This window comes from Mobula birostris, chromosome 14 (assembly GCF_030028105.1).
Source record: "Mobula birostris isolate sMobBir1 chromosome 14, sMobBir1.hap1, whole genome shotgun sequence".
Taxonomy (NCBI): Eukaryota; Metazoa; Chordata; class Chondrichthyes; order Myliobatiformes; family Myliobatidae; genus Mobula; species Mobula birostris.
The window spans coordinates 1,272,235-1,290,563 of record NC_092383.1 but is presented as its reverse complement, the minus strand read 5'-3'; the positions used below and the strand labels follow the sequence as shown (position 1 = coordinate 1,290,563).

Here is an 18,329-nt window from a genome sequence, read left to right as displayed (position 1 = left end):
TATACCTTCCCACAGCCTCCGGCATTCCAGAGAAAACAACCCAAGTTTCTGCAGCCTTTCGTTATAGACCTGAACCTGGCAGATCCCCTAAACCTGGCACCATCAAATTCCACCCCACCGTGACCACACTGACCATCAAATCTCCTGACCACCAAACCTCCAACCCACCGTGACCGCACTGACCATCAACCCTCCATCCCACTGTGACCGCACTGACCATCAACCTTCCATCCCACCATGACCGCACTGACCACCAAACCACCATCCCACCGTGACCGCACTGACCACCAAACCACCATCCCACCGTACCGCACTGACCACCAACCCTCCATCCCACCGTGACCGCACTGACCATCAACCCTCCATCCCACCATGACAGCACTGACCATCAACCCTCCATCCCACCGTGACCGCACTGACCATCAACCCTCCATCCCACCGTGACCGCGCTGACCACCAAACCTCCAACCCACCGTGACCGCACTGAACACCAAACCACCATCCCACCGTGACCGCACTGACCACCAAACCACCATCCCACCGTGACCGCACTGACCACCAAACCACCATCCTACCGTGACCGCACTGACCACCAAACCTCCATCCCACCGTGACCGCACTGACCACCAACCCTCCATCCCACCGTGACCGCACTGACCATCAACCCTCCATCCCACCATGACAGCACTGACCATCAACCCTCCATCCCACCGTGACCGCACTGACCATCAACCCTCCATCCCACCGTGACCGCGCTGACCACCAAACCTCCAACCCACCGTGACCGCACTGAACACCAAACCACCATCCCACCGTGACCGCACTGACCACCAAACCTCCATCCCACCGTGACCGCACTGACCATCAACCCTCCATCCTACCGTGACCGCACTGACCACCAACCCTCCATCCCACCGTGACCACACTGACCATCAACCCTCCATCCCACCGTGACCGCACTGACCACCAAACCACCATCCCACCGTGACCGCACTGACCACCAAACCACCATCCCACCGTGACCGCACTGACCACCAAACCTCCATCCCACCGTGACCGCACTGACCATCAACCCTCCATCCCACCGTGACCGCACTGACCAACAACCCTCCATCCCACCGTGACCGCACTGACCACCAAACCTCCAACCCACCGTGACCGCACTGACCACCAAACCACCATCCCATCGTGACCGCACTGACCATCAACCCTCCATCCCACCGTGACCACACTGACCACCAAACCACCATCCCACCGTGACCGCACTGACCATCAACCCACCATCCCACCGTGACCGCACTGACCACCAAACCTCCAACCCACCGTGACCACACTGACCACCAAACCACCATCCCACCGTGACCGCACTGACCATCAACCCTCCATCCCACCGTGACCACACTGACCATCAACCCTCCATCCCACCGTGACCGCACTGACCACCAAACCTCCATCCCACCGTGACCGCACTGACCATCAACCCTCCATCCCACCGTGACCGCACTGACCACCAACCCTCCATCCCACCGTGACCGCACTGACCACCAACCCTCCATCCCACCGTGACAGCAGACCACCAACCCTCCATCCCACCGTGACCGCACTGACCATCAACCCTCCATCCCACCATGACCGCACTGACCATCAACCCTCCATCCCACCGTGACCGCACTGACCACCAACCCTCCATCCCACCGTGACCGCACTGACCACCAACCCTCCATCCCACCGTGACCGCACTGACCATCAACCCTCCATCCCACCGTGACCGCACTGACCATCAACCCTCCATCCCACCGTGACCGCACTGACCACCAAACCTCCATCCCACCGTGACCGCACTGACCACCAAACCTCCATCCCACCGTGACCGCACTGACCATCAACCCTCCATCCCACCCTGACCGCACTGACCACCAAACCTCCATCCCACCGTGACCGCACTGACCACCAACCCTCCATCCCACCGTGACAGCAGACCACCAACCCTCCATCCCACCGTGACCGCACTGACCATCAACCCTCCATCCCACCGTGACCGCACTGACCATCAACCCTCCATCCCACCGTGACCGCACTGACCATCAACCCTCCATCCCACCGTGACCGCACTGACCACCAACCCTCCATCCCACCGTGACCGCACTGACCATCAACCCTCCATCCTACCGTGACCGCACTGACCATCAACCCTCCATCCCACCCTGACCGCACTGACCATCAACCCTCCATCCCACCGTGACCGCACTGACCATCAACCCTCCATCCCACCGTGACCGCACTGACCACCAAACCTCCAACCCACCGTGACCGCACTGACCACCAAACCTTCCCCCCACCACTGCAGCTACCCTTGTCTCAAACCCCCCACCAGACCAACCAGTTAGAACACAGTGTAAATACATCTGTAGTAATTTGCAAGAGTCTTTGTGTTCGCAGCCTGTGTTCTCGGTGGCATTGATGTTGGGTATAAACAGAAGCCCTTTGTGTCCCTTCCCAACAGGAACATGACTGCCATTCACCGAGCTTCACTGTTGTGTGGACGTGGGCTCCAGTCCTTGCATGTGGGATTTCAGCCACTGCACACATCGACAGCTTGCGTCTCCAATGGCTATTACGATGTCCTGGTGCTCGGCGGTGGGACAGGCGGTATCACCATGAGTGCACGGATGAAGAGGAAGTTTGGAGCTGGAAAAGTCGCAGTTGTCGAGCCGAATGAAGTAAGACTCGGGTGGGCACCCCTGTCAGGCTGTGTACCTGTCATTCAGCTGATACACAGACGAAACTGTGATGGGGAAGCTTTCGGTTTGGTGTTGATAATCTTTCAAAATTAATTCCTTTCTCTGCCATAGCTCAATGTTTGACAGAAAGTCACACTCCCCTGAAAATTCTGAGACCAACCGTCATCTCATAAAAACTAGGAGCATGAGTCAGCTATTCGGCGCATCGAGCCTGCTCCAGCAGTCAATGAGAACGTGGCTAGTCTGGTCATGGACTCATCTCCACCTACCTGCCTTTTCCCCACAGCCCTTAATTCCTCTGGTACTGTGTCTCACTGTGCCTTAAAGATATTTAATGAGGTAGCCTCTACTATTTTCCCCAGAAGAGAATGATACAGATTCACCACTCTCTGGGAAAAGCAGTTCTCATTTCTGTCCTAAATCTTTCCCCAAAATCTTAGTGAAATGTCTTCTAGTCCTAGTCTCATTTACCAGTGGAACAATATTTTTGCTTCTATCTTATCATAATTTCATGATTTTATGTTTCTATAAAATCCCTTTTCATCCTTCTGAATTCCAGTGAGTATAGTGCCAGGCGACTCCACCTCTCTTCATAAGCTAACCCCCTCATCTCCGGAATCAACCTAGTGAACCTCATCTGCACCACCTCCAAAGCTGGTATATCTTTCCTCAAGTAAGGAGATCAGTATGCAGTACTCCAGGTGCAGCCGGTATCCTATACCAGGGACCCCAACCTTGTTTGCACCGCGGACCGGTTTAGTATTGACAATATTCTAGTGGACCGGCCGATGGGGTGGGATGTTCAAATTCAACAGTGCGCGACAGGGAAAGAGGAAAGGTGCAGCTGATTCATATCGTTTCATATCACCAAATCATATCGTTTCCTCGCAGCCCGGTGGTTGGGGACCACTGTCCTATACAGATGCAGAATAACTTCCCTGCTCTTAACTTCAATCCCCCTAACAGAGAGGCAACATTCCACTTGCCTTCTTCATAACCTGCTTCAACTGCAAACCAACCTTTTTGCAATCTATGCACAAACATTCCCATGTCCCTCTGCACAACAACGTGCTGTAATCTTTCAACATTTAAATAATAATCTGCTCTTGTTTTTACCGAAGTTGTACCCTATCTGCCAGACCCACGTCCACTCACTTAGCCTGTCTATATCTCCCTTTAGACGCTCCGCATCCTTTGCAAAATTGGCTTTTCCACTCAATTTAGTGTCACCACCAAACTTACATACGTTACACCTAGTCCCTTCTCCTATATCTTTAATAATATATATGGTGGCCCCAGCACTGAACGAACGCGAACACGCGCAAATGCGCACAGTCTTATTGCCTGTTGTCCATGAGCAGTGTCCATTTGACAGTCGTTGCAGTGCAGGTTGTTGAGGAGCTGCTGTGAGGGTTTCACCCGCTGACTGTGTCCTTGCAGAATCATTACTACCAGCCCATGTGGACTCTGGTAGGGGCCGGAGCAAAGGCTCTGAGGGCATCGGGACGTCCCACAGCCAGCATCATCCCTTCGGGGGTCACGTGGATCAAGTCCAGAGTTCAGGAACTGCATCCAGACAAGAGTCTTGTTCGTACCGACGATGGGAAAGAGGTGAGAGATGCGGGAGTGTGAACGAGAGGGGCTTAGGCTGGCGAGCTTCCCAGCAGGTGCTGGGAATGGGTGGCAGGTGGAGCGGGTGGTGAGGAAGGGTTCGGGCTGGAATCTGTGAGTGGGTCGTGAGATCTGCTTTCCATCTGCATGTTGACCCAACGTCAGGAGTTGGGAGTGCTCTGCTCACTTATGGAGAGCAGCATGACATGTTACGGCTTGGGACATTAGTGTGCAGAGTTCATCTGCGGGGAGGGAGCTCGTACATCCTTCCTGTGACCATGTGGATTTCTCCCACTGTCCAAAGACGTGCCGGTTGGAGGTTAATTGGTCGTTGTTGATTATCCCGGGATTTGGCGAGGGTCAAATGGGTGGGTGGCTGGGTGGAGAGGCTTGTTGGCTGGGAAGAGCCTGTTCTGCACTGTATCGCTAAGGAAAGGCCTGTTCTCCTTCAGCTCACCTACAGGTACCTGATCGTTGCCCTGGGACTGCAGCTCCAGTACGACAAGGTAGGTGTCCCTTCTGTGTTACCACAGCAACCTTCCATGGAGACCGGATTGATCTGGGACGTAGGCACGAATGCCGGGCTGCTGGGATCAGGGCCACGGGGACAGTGGTCGGCAGAAATCCCAGCTCCTTTCCTTGCGTCCACCTTTAGCAGGAAGGTGGAGCAGGTGGTCACTAAGAGACGGGGATGTAAACAGGTCAGTCTCTGCTGCTGGTGGGACAGCTCCTCTCGTCTCAGAGGGACCAAAGGCAGAGGAGACACTTCGCACGGGTTTATGTGACCAGGGGAACAGTGGGTCACTGCTGTTCTGTCCGGATCGGGTGCTCTGGCAGTGAGAGTCCAGTCCGTGTGCTGTGGGAGGAAGAGATGCCTCACTGGTGCCATGCTCCCAACAGCTGGAGACAGAGTGAGCATCTGTTTACTGTCCGCGGGCCGGGCCCGGGCCCACGCCCACAGACCGAATTATTGACCACTGATCCATGAACACGGGAAATCCGATTCTCTCGGTAACCCTCCGGCACATCTCCCTGCAGCTCTACTCTGCCCTCCCTCCGCTCTGTCCTCCCATTCCGGAACCTTCCTAGCCCTTGCTGTCAAACCCCCCTCTCATCCCTCTTTGCCACAGGTCTCCCTCATCCCTTCCACTTCCCCTTCCCAGATCTACCCTCCCCCACCCATCCTGGTGCTCAGCTACCTCTCCAGTTGCTGTCTCCTCCTCTGCCCCCTCCTCCCAGCCTTTCCGCACTTCCAGCACCTCTTCTCCCCCCACCCCTCCCATTCCCAGAGACTGCCAGCCTACTAAACCTCGGTGTGAGCGTCAGCCACTCCTTGTGGTCAGGGGATTTGGGTTGGGTGAGAAAAGCAGGTGGACGGTCGAAGTGGGGGCTGGGGGGGGGTGAGCAGCTCTTTGCTGGGATGGGGTTCGGCTGGAGGAGAGGTTTTCTGAGCTGAAGGGAGGTAGGATCTGTCTAGAACTTTAAAGTATACTTTGTCCTCAGATTAAGGGGCTTCCGGAAGGATTTAACAGCCCAAAAATTGGTTCCAATTACTCGGTGGACTATGTCGAGAAGACCTGGAAAGCGTTACAGGACTTTGAGGAGGGAAATGCCATCTTCACCTTCCCCAACACTCCAGTCAAGTGTGCCGGTGCTCCACAGAAGATCATGTATCTGTCTGAGCATTATTTCCGCAAGGTGAGGGACTCTGAGTAAGCAACAGGGCTTTCATTCAGCCTTTCCTACGTGCAGGGACAGGCTGTGCTCACCGTTGGTGTTGTGGGCTGACAATGTCCCCCCTGCACCGCGGTTCGGTTCTGTCAGTGAGTGAGGTTGGAATCGCTGCTGACCCGTACCCAGCCCGAGGCCCTTGGGTTACCAGACCACCATCGGGCCACACATTGGGTGTGAACTATTGGCCGGAAGATCTGCCCCGCCCCACCCCGTCTTTCTCCATGTGATGAGAATACTTCAGAGCCTGAGTCTGCTCTACCTCCGTCCGCGCACCCCAGCAGCGTCCTCCAGGCCGACAGGCCGTCAGACATAGGGGAGGGTTAGGCCATTCAGCCCATCGTTCGGGCTGTCAGGCCGTCAGACATAGGGGAGGGTTAGAGGCCATTCAGCCCATCGTTGCCTCAGTAAACTCCCCAGTTTTGCTGCTTTTTACACCCTTGGAGATCAGGCAGGGATCAGCTTCTTATCCAAGGGCCACCCCCGCCCCCCACCCACAATGTCCCACCCCCTCAGTATGGCAGCAGAACCCAGCTCTGACCTGGTGCTGCAACTCTGAATGATGATAAGACCATGAAACATCGGAACAGAATTAGTCCACTCAGCCCATCAAGCCTGTTCTGCCACTCAGTCACGGCTCATTTATTTTCCCCTCTCAACCCCATTCTCCTACCTTCTCCCCGTAACCTCACTAATTAAGAATGTATCAAACTTCACTTTAAATATACCCAATGACTTGGCCTCCACAGCTGTTTGTCACAATGAATTTCCTAGATTCACCACTCTCTGGCTAAAGAAATTCCTGCTCACCTCCATGCTAAGCAGACGTCCCTCTATTCTGAGGCTGTGCCCTCTGGTCTTAGACTCTCCCACTATAGGAAACATCCTCTCCACATCCTCTTTATCCAGGCCTTTCAATATTTGATAGGTTTCAATGAGACCCCCCCCCCCATTCTTCTAAACTCCAGTGAGTGCAGGGTCAGAGCCACCAAAGTTTGCCCATACGTTAACCCTTTCTTTCCTGGGAGCATTCTTGTGAACCTTCTCTGGACCCTGTCCAATGCCAACACGTCCGTTCTTAGATATGAAGCCCCAAACTGCTCCAGTACTCCGCTGGTCTGAGCATTGCCTTGTAAAGCCTCAGTGTTACACCTTTGAGGAGGCCTTGCTGCCTCGAGATTTAATTCCATGCCGAAGGTTTTCCGGGCACTCTTATCACTAAGTATTTTATCTTGTTAAAGGTTGGAAAGCGATCCAAGGCAAATATTATCTACAATACTTCTCTGCCAGTCATTTTTGGAGTGAAGAAGTATGCAGGTGTGCTTCTGGAAATAGTTAAAGCGAGGAATATAAACGTGAATTACAGGATGAATCTGACTGAAGTTCACCCGGACCGACAGGAGGCCGTGTTTGAGCTTCTGGATTCTCCAGGGGAGACCAGAACCTTCCAGGTCAGAACAGTTCATTTATTTGGTCATTCTTCACCTCCTGTGTAGTGCTGATGGGCCGTCCCAACACGCAGACAATGATTTCGGCAGAAAGGACTCCAGCTTAACACTCTGTTATTAGACCAGTCAATGTGTGGACTGTGCCGAGCTAGCCACGGGTGACCTAACACAACTTCAGCTTTGGGGGAATCTATCACATGGAAAGCAATGCTGTCCTGGTGATTGCCAGAAATGAGGAGACTCACCGGAGCTGCAGAGTGGGTAACCATGTTGAGTTTCACTCCGGTTACGCCGCTGGCCTCCAGGGGTTGCTTCAGACGGGAGAGGGGCATCCCGAGATTGGCCGCAAAGCTGGAACTGATAAAGTTTCCCTCAGCCCCAGAGTTGATAAAAACTGAAATGGCGCGTCTCCTCCCTTCAGCCAGTATAAAAGCAGGTAGCAGGGTTCGAGTGACCGGGAACTGGGGGAAGGAAGTCCCCTATTTACGAGCAAGCGTTGGCTTTTACGGGACAGGTAGGTACATAGTGACCAGCCTGACCACAATACAGACAGGAGTTGATACTGACTCTCCTCCTCCTTTCCGAAGGAGACAGATGAGTACGATCAATCTGCATGAGCTCCGTCGGGCTGGATGAGGGTGACTGAGGACTCGGGGAAGGAGATCTGGGTGTTGCCTGGGAAGAGGTCAGATGCCCCCTGGTGGTTCTTCGTGACCCCTGGACATCACGCTCCTGCTGACGCTGTTTTATACGGCTGTCAATCTTAATGGCCAAATCGACCAGCTCTTGGAAGCCAGCAGGCAGGTCGCAGGTGGCTAGTTCATATTTAACCTCTTCGCTAAGCCCAGAGAGGAACACGTCAGATTGGGCCGCCGAATTCCAGTTGGTCGTGGCGGCTAGTGTGCAGAACTGAATAACGTAGTCCGAAACGGAACGGTTACCCTGACGAACTCGCAACATCAACCTTGCTGCCTCTCGCCCCTGCTGGGAACAGTCAAAGACTCTTCTCATCTCCTCACAAAAGTCCTTAAACGTGTGGCAAAAAGGGGCTCTGCTGTCCCACACAGCCGTACCCCACTCTCTTGCTCTTCCTGACAGCAGCGTGATAACATAAGCAATACGGGATCGATCAGTGGGAAAGGTAGTGGGCTGCAGCTCAAAAATCAGCGAGCATTGAGACAGGAAGGATCTGCAGGTGTCTGGTTCACCATTGTAAGGTTCAGGTGGGGGTAAATGGGGCTCTCGGGCTGGTTGGGTTGGAGTCTGTGGGGCTGATGGCACAGTGAGAGAAGGCAGGTCAGAACTCAGCGCCAGCTGAATCTGCTGTAGCTGGGAGGTTATGCTGGTCAGAGTGGCAGAGAAGGCTTCCATCGACTGGTTGATAGAGGTGAACTGCGTTTCATGTCTCCCTAACAGCACACCCTGTCGGGAGAGGGCCTCACGCACCTGGTTGGGGTCTGCTGAGTCCATCTTGGCCAGTTTGTTCTGTCGGGTTTGGGTGCAGACCAATGAATACTTTTTCACCAGGATTTATTAGGGAGTACAAAGGCAACAGTCTTTCAAAAACAGAAGGCAGGCACGAATCCGAAATGGCAGGCAGAGGTCTTAACCAGGAAAGGCAGTCAGGCGAGGGCAGACAATCCAGAGCACACAGGCAAAAATCAGGTCCAAGAACGGGCAAAATCCAAAACACAGAATCAGGGAAAATCGGTTGGCAGAAGCCGCAATGCCAGGCTGGAACGACACAGGTCAGAACTGGGACAAACTGGCAGAGGATGCTAGTCAAGGCAGGGTTTAAATGGACAGGGTAATGAGTGAAACTTAGACACAGGTGGGTGCCAATGAGGAGACAAGCCGGTAATTGGAGGGAGTCCAAAAAGGAAAGGGGCTGGGCCAGAACCCACATGGCCAGGTGAAAGAAAACAGAAATTAAAGACTGGCGTGATCCAGAGCTACCAGCAGAGGCCCTTCGACCCAGTGCTCAGGCCGGATCCTTAACACTACCTGTCCCTTTTGTATAGGTCACACCTGTCCCAGAAGAGGTCCCAATGATCCAGAAATCTGAATCCCTGCCCACTGCTCCAATTCTTCAGCCACACATTTATCTGCCACCTCATTCTATTCCTATCCTCACTATCACATGGCATGGGCAGCAATCCCAAGATTACTACTCTTAAGGTCCTGTTTCTCAGCTTCCTTCCTAACTCCTTGTATTCTGTTTTGAGGACCTCTTCCCTTTTCCTACTTCTGTCGTTGGTACCAATATTACCACAACTTCTGGCTGCTCACCCTCCCTTTTCTGAATGGACGCATCCCAGACCCTGGCACCTGGGAGGCAAACCACTATCCGAGTTTCTTTTTCGCACCCACAGAATCACCTATCTGTCCCCCTAACTATAGAGTCCCTATCATTGCTGCCATCCTCTTCCTTTCCCTACCCTTCTGAGCCACAGGGTCAGACTCTGTGCCAGAGGCGCGGCCACTGTTGCTTCCCCCAGGTAGGTCGTCCCCTCCCCCAACAATACTCAAAATGGAGTACTTACTATTGAAGGGGACAGCCACAGGGTGCTCTCCACTATCTGACATTCTCCCTTCCTTCCTTCTGACAGTCATCCATTTATCTGTCTCCTGTAGCCTCTGGGTGACTACCTCCTGTCTGTCACTGCTTCACTTTCCCTAACAAGCCGAAGGTCATCGAGCTGCAGCTCCAGTTCCCTAACACGGTCTGTAAGGAGCTGCATCTCGATGCACCTGGTGCAGATGTGGCCATTGGGGAGCTGTGAGTCCCCTGGAGAGGCTGCATCTGGCACCCACAACACGGGTTCTTCTCCCCCATCCTCTCAAGAGTTAATTCAGCACTTTGCCTCCACCTGTTCTCGCCGAAGCCCTGTTGAGCCAAAGCCTTACCACTCTGACTCAGACCACTCCCAGGATGATGGCTCGGCTAGACGGTACCCCTCTTTTGTGGAGTCTGGGTTTTTAAAGCTTCTTGCTGTACCTGTGTGGGAATTCTTCTGCTGCCTCTACATTGTGCTCCAATCAATGACGCCCATTAAAATACTTCCTGCTTTTTAAAGCTCTTCACTGGACTTGCACGGGAATGCTTTTAAGTATGTTACACTTAAAAAGATAAAACAGTTTTAAAACACTTCAATTAATTAAGTTTTAAATGAAGCTATTAATGTTGTTCCTTTGTCTCTTGCTGCGCAAAATCCACAGAGGATGTTGTCTTTGTACATCGATTGACTCCAGGTGTTAGATGAACGCTGTGATTCTCAGCTCCAGTGTTATGAGCCGCAGGGATCAGAAAGTAATTGGGAAACATATTAAATAGCCTTATCATAGACCAGATGGTAAAAGCTGATTTATTTATACAGGAGACTGGTGAATACACCTGTATAGTAGTGTGTCCGGGGAAGGTGTTGATGCACTGGGAGCTGCTCTGAGGTAATGCACTAGACTGATGCCTAGAATAGGTGGTTGTCACGTCATAGAACATAGAACACAGAATAGTACAGCATAGTACAGGCCCTTCGGCCTGCAATGTTGTGCCGACCCTTAAACCCTACCTCCCATGTAAATAGAACACATCACTGCCTCTGTAAAGCAGCCAGCACAATGAAAGACCCCAACCACCTCAAACATTCTATTCTCTCTTCGATCGGGCAAGATACACAAGGCTGAAAGCATTTACAACCAGGGTCAAGAACAGCCTCAAACCCACTATTATAAAGCTACTGATAGTTCACTTGCATGTCAAGATGATCTCTTGACTTCACAATCTACCATCATGATCTGCTTCCTCATAGTTTACCTGCATTGCACTTTCCCTGTAACTGTTATAAGCTATTCTGCATTCTATTATTTCACCTTGTCCTACCTCAACGCACTGTATAATGTGATCTGTACGAACAGTATGCTCAGCAAGCTTTTCATTGTGTCGTGATATGTGACAATAAACCGGCCGTCAGGACAGGATGTATCACTAGAGAGTGAGAGGGAACGAGGTGTTTATGATCTTGAGGGATCTTGGCAGTGCATGTGGAGAAGATGCTTCCTGTTTCCAGAGAATCTAGAATGAGGGATCAGTATTCTGAGCATTTAAAATAGACAAGGTGAATGGTTTCTTCTCAAAGGGTCTTCACAACACTGTTCCTCAAAGAGTGGTGGTAAATTGGTTTACTGGTGCAACTATTACCGCCCCCTCCCCCCCGAGGCGGCAGAGTTCAGAGTTCAATTCTGGTGTCATCGGTAAAGAGTCTATGTTCTCTCTGTGCCCGGTTTCCTTCCACAGTCCAAAGATGTACCAGTTAGTAAGTTAATTGTAAATTGTCCAGTGACTAGGTGCCAGTTAATCAGCAGTTGACAGCATTTGCTGCTGGAAGGGCCATTCCTGCTGTATTTCTAATGAATAAAATGATTGTCACAGGAACCGAGACACAGTGAGAAATATCGTTTTATGAATGAATGAATTGAATTGACTTTATTTCTTACATCCTTCACATCCATGAGGAGTAAAAATCTTTACATTACATCTCCATCTAAATGTGCAAACATGGTAATTTATAATAAATAGAACAGTCAATGTAACATAGAAATACACTCAAATCAGCGTGAGTTAATCAGTCTGATGGCCTGGTGGAAGAAGCTGTCCCGGAGCCTGTTGGTCCTGGCTTTTATGCTGCGGAACTGATTCCCAGATGGTAGCCACTAAAATAGATTGTGGTTTGAGTGACTTGGATCCCCAATGATCCTACGGGCCCTTTTTACACAAACGTCCTTGTAAATGTCCTGAATCATGGGAAATTCACAAGTACAGATGCACTGGGCTGTCTGCACCACTCTCTGCTGAATCCTGCGATCGAGGGAGGTACAGTTCCCATAGCAGGCAGTGGTGCAGCCAGTCAGGATGCTCTCAATTGTGCCCCTGTAGAAAGGCTTAGGATTTGGGGGCCCGTACCAAACTTCCTCAACTGTCTGAGGTTGAAAGAGGTGCTGTTGTGGCTTTTTCATCACACAGCTGGTGTGTACAAACCAGGTGAGGTCCTTGGTGATGTGGATGCCGAGGAACTTAAAGCTGTTGAAGCATTGATGTCAGTAGGGGTTACCCCGTCTCCATTCCTCCTGTAATCCACAACCAGGTCCTTTGTTTTTATGACATTGAGGGAGAGGTTGTTTTCTTGACACTACTGTGTCAGAGAGATGACTTTTTCCCTGTAGGCCGCCTCATTATTATTTGAGATTAGGCCAATCAGTGTAGTGTTGATGGCAAAATTAGTTAGCAGATTGGAGCAACACAGTCATGGGAATACAGGGAGTAAAGGAGGGGACTCAGTACGCAGCCCTGAGGGGCTCCTGTATTGAGAGTCAGAGGGGTGGAGGTGAGGGAGCCCACTCTTACAACCTGCTGGCGATCTGACAGGAAGTCCAGGATCCAGCTGCACAAGGCAGGGTCAAGCCTGAGATCTCTGAGCTTCTTGTTGAGCCTGGATGGAATTATGCACACATTTTATTTCATCACAGACTGTCCATACAGATCATTTCATCACAAACCGTTTTATTGACTATCCATACAGCTGTGATCTCATTGGCTGGGCAGGAGTTTGATGACCATGGTAGTCAACTCAGCTGTGATCTCATTGGCTGGGTGGTTTTAAAGAGTTTTCTTTGCTCAATTGAGTCATTGCCATTTCCTGGGGCTGCCGGAGTAACCACAGAAATGATCGTAGACTCACTTTGGTCCCTCGCTGGAACCATCTCTGCCTGTCTCACTGGCTGTAGGAGCAGATGAACCTTCTCACAGATACTAGTGACTGTAGCACCCTCTGACTTTGAACAGAGTGTGGAGATGAGACGGCGTACAGGAGTGTGGCAGGTGGGCTGGTTGAGTGATGCTGCAACAACAACCCTGCGCTCAATATCAGCAAAATCCCAAGGAATTAACTGTGGTCTTCAAGAAAGGAAAGTCAGGAGATCACACGCTAGTCCTCTGTGGCGTCAGTGGTAGAAAGGGTGAGCAGCTTCAAATTCCTGAGGGTCCACATCATTGAGTATCTATCCTGGGCCCAGCATACTGAGGCAATTGTGCAGAGGGCTCAGCAGCCACTATATTTCATTAGGGGTTTGAGGAGACTTGGTATGTCATCAAGGACTTTTGTAAATTCCTATAGGTGTACCACGAAGAGCATTGTAACTGGCTGCATCACCATCTGGTCTGGAGGGGCCACTGCAGAGCATCGGAAAAAGCTGCAGAAAGTTGTAACCTCAGCCAGCTCCATCCTGGGCACCAGCCTCCCCAGGATTGAGAACATCTTCAAAAGGCGATGCACCCCCATCACCCAGGACCTGCCCTCTTCTCATTGCTACCATCAGGGAGGAGGTACAGGAGACCGATGATTCAGGAACAGCTTCTTCCTGCCTGCCAGATTTATGAATGGACATTGAACCCGTGAACACTACCTCACTATTCATCTTTAGTATGATTTAATTTTAAACTAATTTGCAACCTGCAGTAATTTTCTGTCTTGTCGGTAGTGCTGTCGCTGAAGGCAGATTGTATGGGGGGTGTGTGTATGTGAGCGGGCATGAAGCTCATTGGCATCTGGTGTCCTTCCTTTACATGCTACCAGTATGAAATGTTGCACGTCACCCCTCCAATGGGCGCCCCGGATGTTCTACAGAACAGCTGCCTGTCTGACGCCGCTGGCTGGCTCGATCTTGACAAAGACAACCTCCAGCACAAGGAATACCCAAACGTGTTCGGTATCGGGGACTGCACCAACCTGCCCACGTCCAAGACTGCAGCAGCAGTGGGTAAGTAGGTGCTGGGGCCAGTGGTGGGCACTGCCCGTCCCGTAGAGAAATCTTTAGTCTATGTGTTATGGTAAACAGCGCTGGCATTCCTGGTCTGCAGCCTAAGCTGAGTGCAGATGGGGATCAGTCAGTGGTGGGAGTGGATATAGATGGAGTGGAAACCTGGGAGGGAGGGGATATGTGTGTCAGGGTGTGCAGGAGGGTAGTAAGTGTGGATGTGACTGTGTGTGGGAGTGAGTTGAGGAAGGAGTGTATGTAGGTGTGAGGGTCAGTGTGAGTTGTGGAGGGATTTTGAGTTGAGGAACGGAGTGGGTGTGGGGTGAGTGTGAGTGTATATGAGCAAGCGTGATTGGAGGATGGGAGAGTGTGAGGGTGTGAGTGTGTGAGTTGAGGAGGGGGTGTGAGTTGAGGAGGAGGTGTGGGTTGAGGAGGGGATATAAGTGGGTTTATCTACTGTGCACTAGTCAATTCCCTGGTCTCTGGATGATTTAACACCTCTCCTTGTCGCTCCGGACCAACATTCCCTGGGATTTAACGCCTCTCCTTGTCGCTCCGGACCAACATTCCCTGGGATTTAACGCCTCTCCTTGTTGCTCCGACCAACATTCCCTGGGATTTAACGCCTCTCCTTGTCGCTCTGGACCAACATTCCCTGGGATTTAACGCCTCTCCTTGTCGCTCCGGACCAACATTCCCTGCGATCTAACGCCTCTCCTTGTCGCTCCGGACCAACATTCCCTGGGATTTAACGCCTCTCCTTGTCGCTCCGGACCAACATTCCCTGGGATTTAACGCCTCTCCTTGTCGCTCCGACCAACATTCCCTGGGATTTAACGCCTCTCCTTGTCGCTCCGACCAACATTCCCTGGGATTTAACGCCTCTCCTTGTCGCTCCGGACCAACATTCCCTGGGATTTAACGCCTCTCCTTGTCGCTCCGGACCAACATTCCCTGGGATTTAACGCCTCTCCTTGTCGCTCCGGACCAACATTCCCTGGGATTTAACGCCTCTCCTTGTCGCTCCGGACCAACATTCCCTGGGATTTAACGCCTCTCCTTGTTGCTCCGACCAACATTCCCTGGGATTTAACGCCTCTCCTTGTCGCTCCGGACCAACATTCCCTGGGACTTAACGCCTCTCCTTGTCGCTCCGGACCAACATTCCCTGCGATTTAACGCCTCTCCTTGTCGCTCCGACCAACATTCCCTGCAATTTAACGCCTCTCCTTGTCGCTCCGGACCAACATTCCCTGCGATTTAACGCCTCTCCTTGTCGCTCCGGACCAACATTCCCTGGGATTTAACGCCTCTCCTTGTCGCTCCGGACCAACATTCCCTGGGATTTAACGCCTCTTCTTGTTGCTCCGGACCAACATTCCCTGGGATTTAACGCCTCTCCTTGTCGCTCCGGACCAACATTCCCTGGGATTTAACGCCTTTCCTTGTCGCTCTGACCAACATTCCCTGCGATTTAACGCCTCTCCTTGTTGCTCCGGACCAACATTCCCTGGGATTTAACGCCTCTCCTTGTTGCTCCGGACCAACATTCCCTGGGATTTAACGCCTCTCCTTGTCGCTCAGCGGCCCAGTCTGTGGTCCTCAGCGCGACCATCTCCAGGGTGATGAAGAACCGGAAACCACAGAGAAAGGTACAGCTTATTTGGGGTGAAATGTTACATCTGGTCTGCTCACACGGACGCTGACTGACTCGCTGAGTATTTCCGGCAGTGCTGGATTTGGTTTCCGATTTGCAGAGTCTGCTGGTCCTCTGCCTGGATCAGTTCCGCACTCTCAGTGATGTGGGGAGGTTCACCGGTTGGGTGGGTGGGGGTTGGTGCTACACTCAGTTACTCAGCTTTGAGACCCCTTCCCACCTTGTACGTTGTCTCATGTGCTGGAACGTTCTATACTGGTCTAGCTGTGAGTGCAATCAGAGTCAGGAGGTTTGGAATCTTCTGGAAGGAGGTACTGTTCATCACCGCCCTGTAACCCGACACGCGGGTCCACAAAACTGCCATCACCTGACGTGCAGGCAGCAGGCAGAGTAACATAAGACCAGAGATAGGAACAGAATGTGGCCATTCGGCCCATTGAGTCTGCTCCGCTATTGCAACGTGGCTGATTTAATATCCCTCTCAACCCCATTCTCTTGCCTTCTCCCTGTAACCATTGACATCCTGATAAGAACCTATCACTCTCTGTTTTAAACATACCCAATGCCTTGGTCACCACAGCCACCAGTGACAATGAATTCCACAGATTCACCACCCTCTGGCTAAAGAAATCTGTCCTCATCTGTGCTGTAAAAGGACATCCCTCTATTCTGAGGCTGTGCCCTCTGATCCAAGATTCCCTCACTATTGGAGGCATCCTCTCTATCCTGGCTTTTCACATCCCCTGTTCCAAGCTCCCGTGGTGGGGAAGAAGACTGGGCTGTGCCAGTCTGGTCCTGGACAGTAGCAGCACTGTGTGAACCATCAGGGAGGGGATAACATTCAATCAGGGAGGGGATAACGTTCCATCAGGGAGGGGATACCATTCCATCAGGGAGGGGAGTGGATACCATTCCATCAGGGAGGGGAGGGGATACCGTTCCATCAGGGAGGGGATACCATTCCATCAGGGAGGGGAGTGGATACCATTCCATCAGGGAGGAGAGGGGATACCGTTCCATCAGGGAGGGGAGCGGAGGGGATATTGTTCCATAGGGGAGGGAATATCGTTCCATCAGGGAGGGGAGGGGATACCGTTCCATCAGGGAGGGGAGGGGACACCCATTCCAGTTCGACCCTTGGCCTCGTCTCCATCCTTACGCTGAGCTAGAGAGTTCCAAACCCAGTGAAGTATGTCCGCGTGCCCCCTCCCAGGATGTGGGTGTGTTGGAGGGGGTGTACTGCAGTTACTGATCTTTGTGCCTGTGCTGGGCGAGGGGGTGGAACACTGTGGTATGCAGAGGTGGGATTTGTGCTGTTTTGCAGTCAGAACTGTTGTGCGAATTGATAAAAGATTCGCTTTTTATGTCAAATGTACATCGACTCACAGTGAGCTGCATCGTTCGTGTCAACGGCCTACACAGTCCAAGGATGTGCTGGGGGCAGCCCACAAGTGTTGTCCATGTTTCCAACACCAACATAGCACGTCCACAATGTACAAACCCTAACATGGAAGTCGTGGACCGTGGGAGGAAGCCAGGGCACCCCGAAATCCACACGGTTGAGGGGAGAAAGGCAGCGGTGGGAACTGAACCTGTGTCATTGCTGGTGTGATTGTATTCTGCTGCTGAGCCACCATCTGCCCCACTGAACTCAGTCACTGTCGTTCAGCCGGTCCGTACACTCCACATCTCCTTGGCGGTTTCACCACTCCGGCCCTGAGCGGCTTCACCACGCGATCAACGCTGTGGCCCGCCCGACTGGTTCGCCCACCTGCCTGCCCCAGTTAACCAGCCACAATCCATCTGTCAGGTCCATCAGCAGGGCTGGGGCCTATCCCAGCGTACACTTCCAGCCTTTTCTCGTGCGGCGGGCGGGTCTCGACCGGTGCCTCTGGAGGCCTCTGACCTCAGGGAATGGCTGAGTGTGGGTGCAGACAGATGGACCGGGAAGACCCAACCAGGGCTGACTACTGTGTGCCAGCTGGGCATCAAATCCCTGAACACATCTCCCTCAGATGCAGGGGGTTACTCCTGCTGTGTGGGGTATATTTCACCGTAACCCCTGTCCTTGTTGGGTCATCTCAGACTGAGGTGGGCTTGTGTAATGGCTTTGCTGTCTGGTGTGTCTGCAGTACGATGGCTACACGTCCTGCCCATTGGTGACCAGCTACAACAAGTGTGTACTGGCAGAGTTCGATTACAATGGGGAGCCACTCGAGACCTTCCCGTTCGACCAAGGCAAGGAGCGCAGGACCATGTTCCACATGAAGGCTGACTTCATGCCTCCTCTCTACTGGCACGCTCTCCTCAAGTAAGTATCTTCCCTCTGCT

At 52.3% G+C, this 18,329-nt stretch overlaps 1 protein-coding gene across 8 annotated transcripts in view; it reads left to right on the top strand.

Annotated features, from left to right (window-relative positions):
* The window catches only part of sqor (sulfide quinone oxidoreductase), a 32,576-nt gene that overhangs the window by 12,795 nt on the left and 1,452 nt on the right, over positions 1-18,329 (top strand). For all 8 annotated transcript variants that reach the window (XM_072277926.1, XM_072277930.1, XM_072277931.1 and 5 more), the window contains 8 exons: positions 2,504-2,720; positions 4,182-4,352; positions 4,805-4,858; positions 5,856-6,050; positions 7,325-7,534; positions 14,161-14,344; positions 15,926-15,993; positions 18,131-18,309. In XM_072277926.1, the coding sequence (XP_072134027.1) occupies positions 2,508-2,720; positions 4,182-4,352; positions 4,805-4,858; positions 5,856-6,050; positions 7,325-7,534; positions 14,161-14,344; positions 15,926-15,993; positions 18,131-18,309 (1,274 nt within the window). In that variant the 5' untranslated portion in view covers positions 2,504-2,507. The remainder of the gene's footprint in view (positions 1-2,503; positions 2,721-4,181; positions 4,353-4,804; positions 4,859-5,855; positions 6,051-7,324; positions 7,535-14,160; positions 14,345-15,925; positions 15,994-18,130; positions 18,310-18,329) is intronic.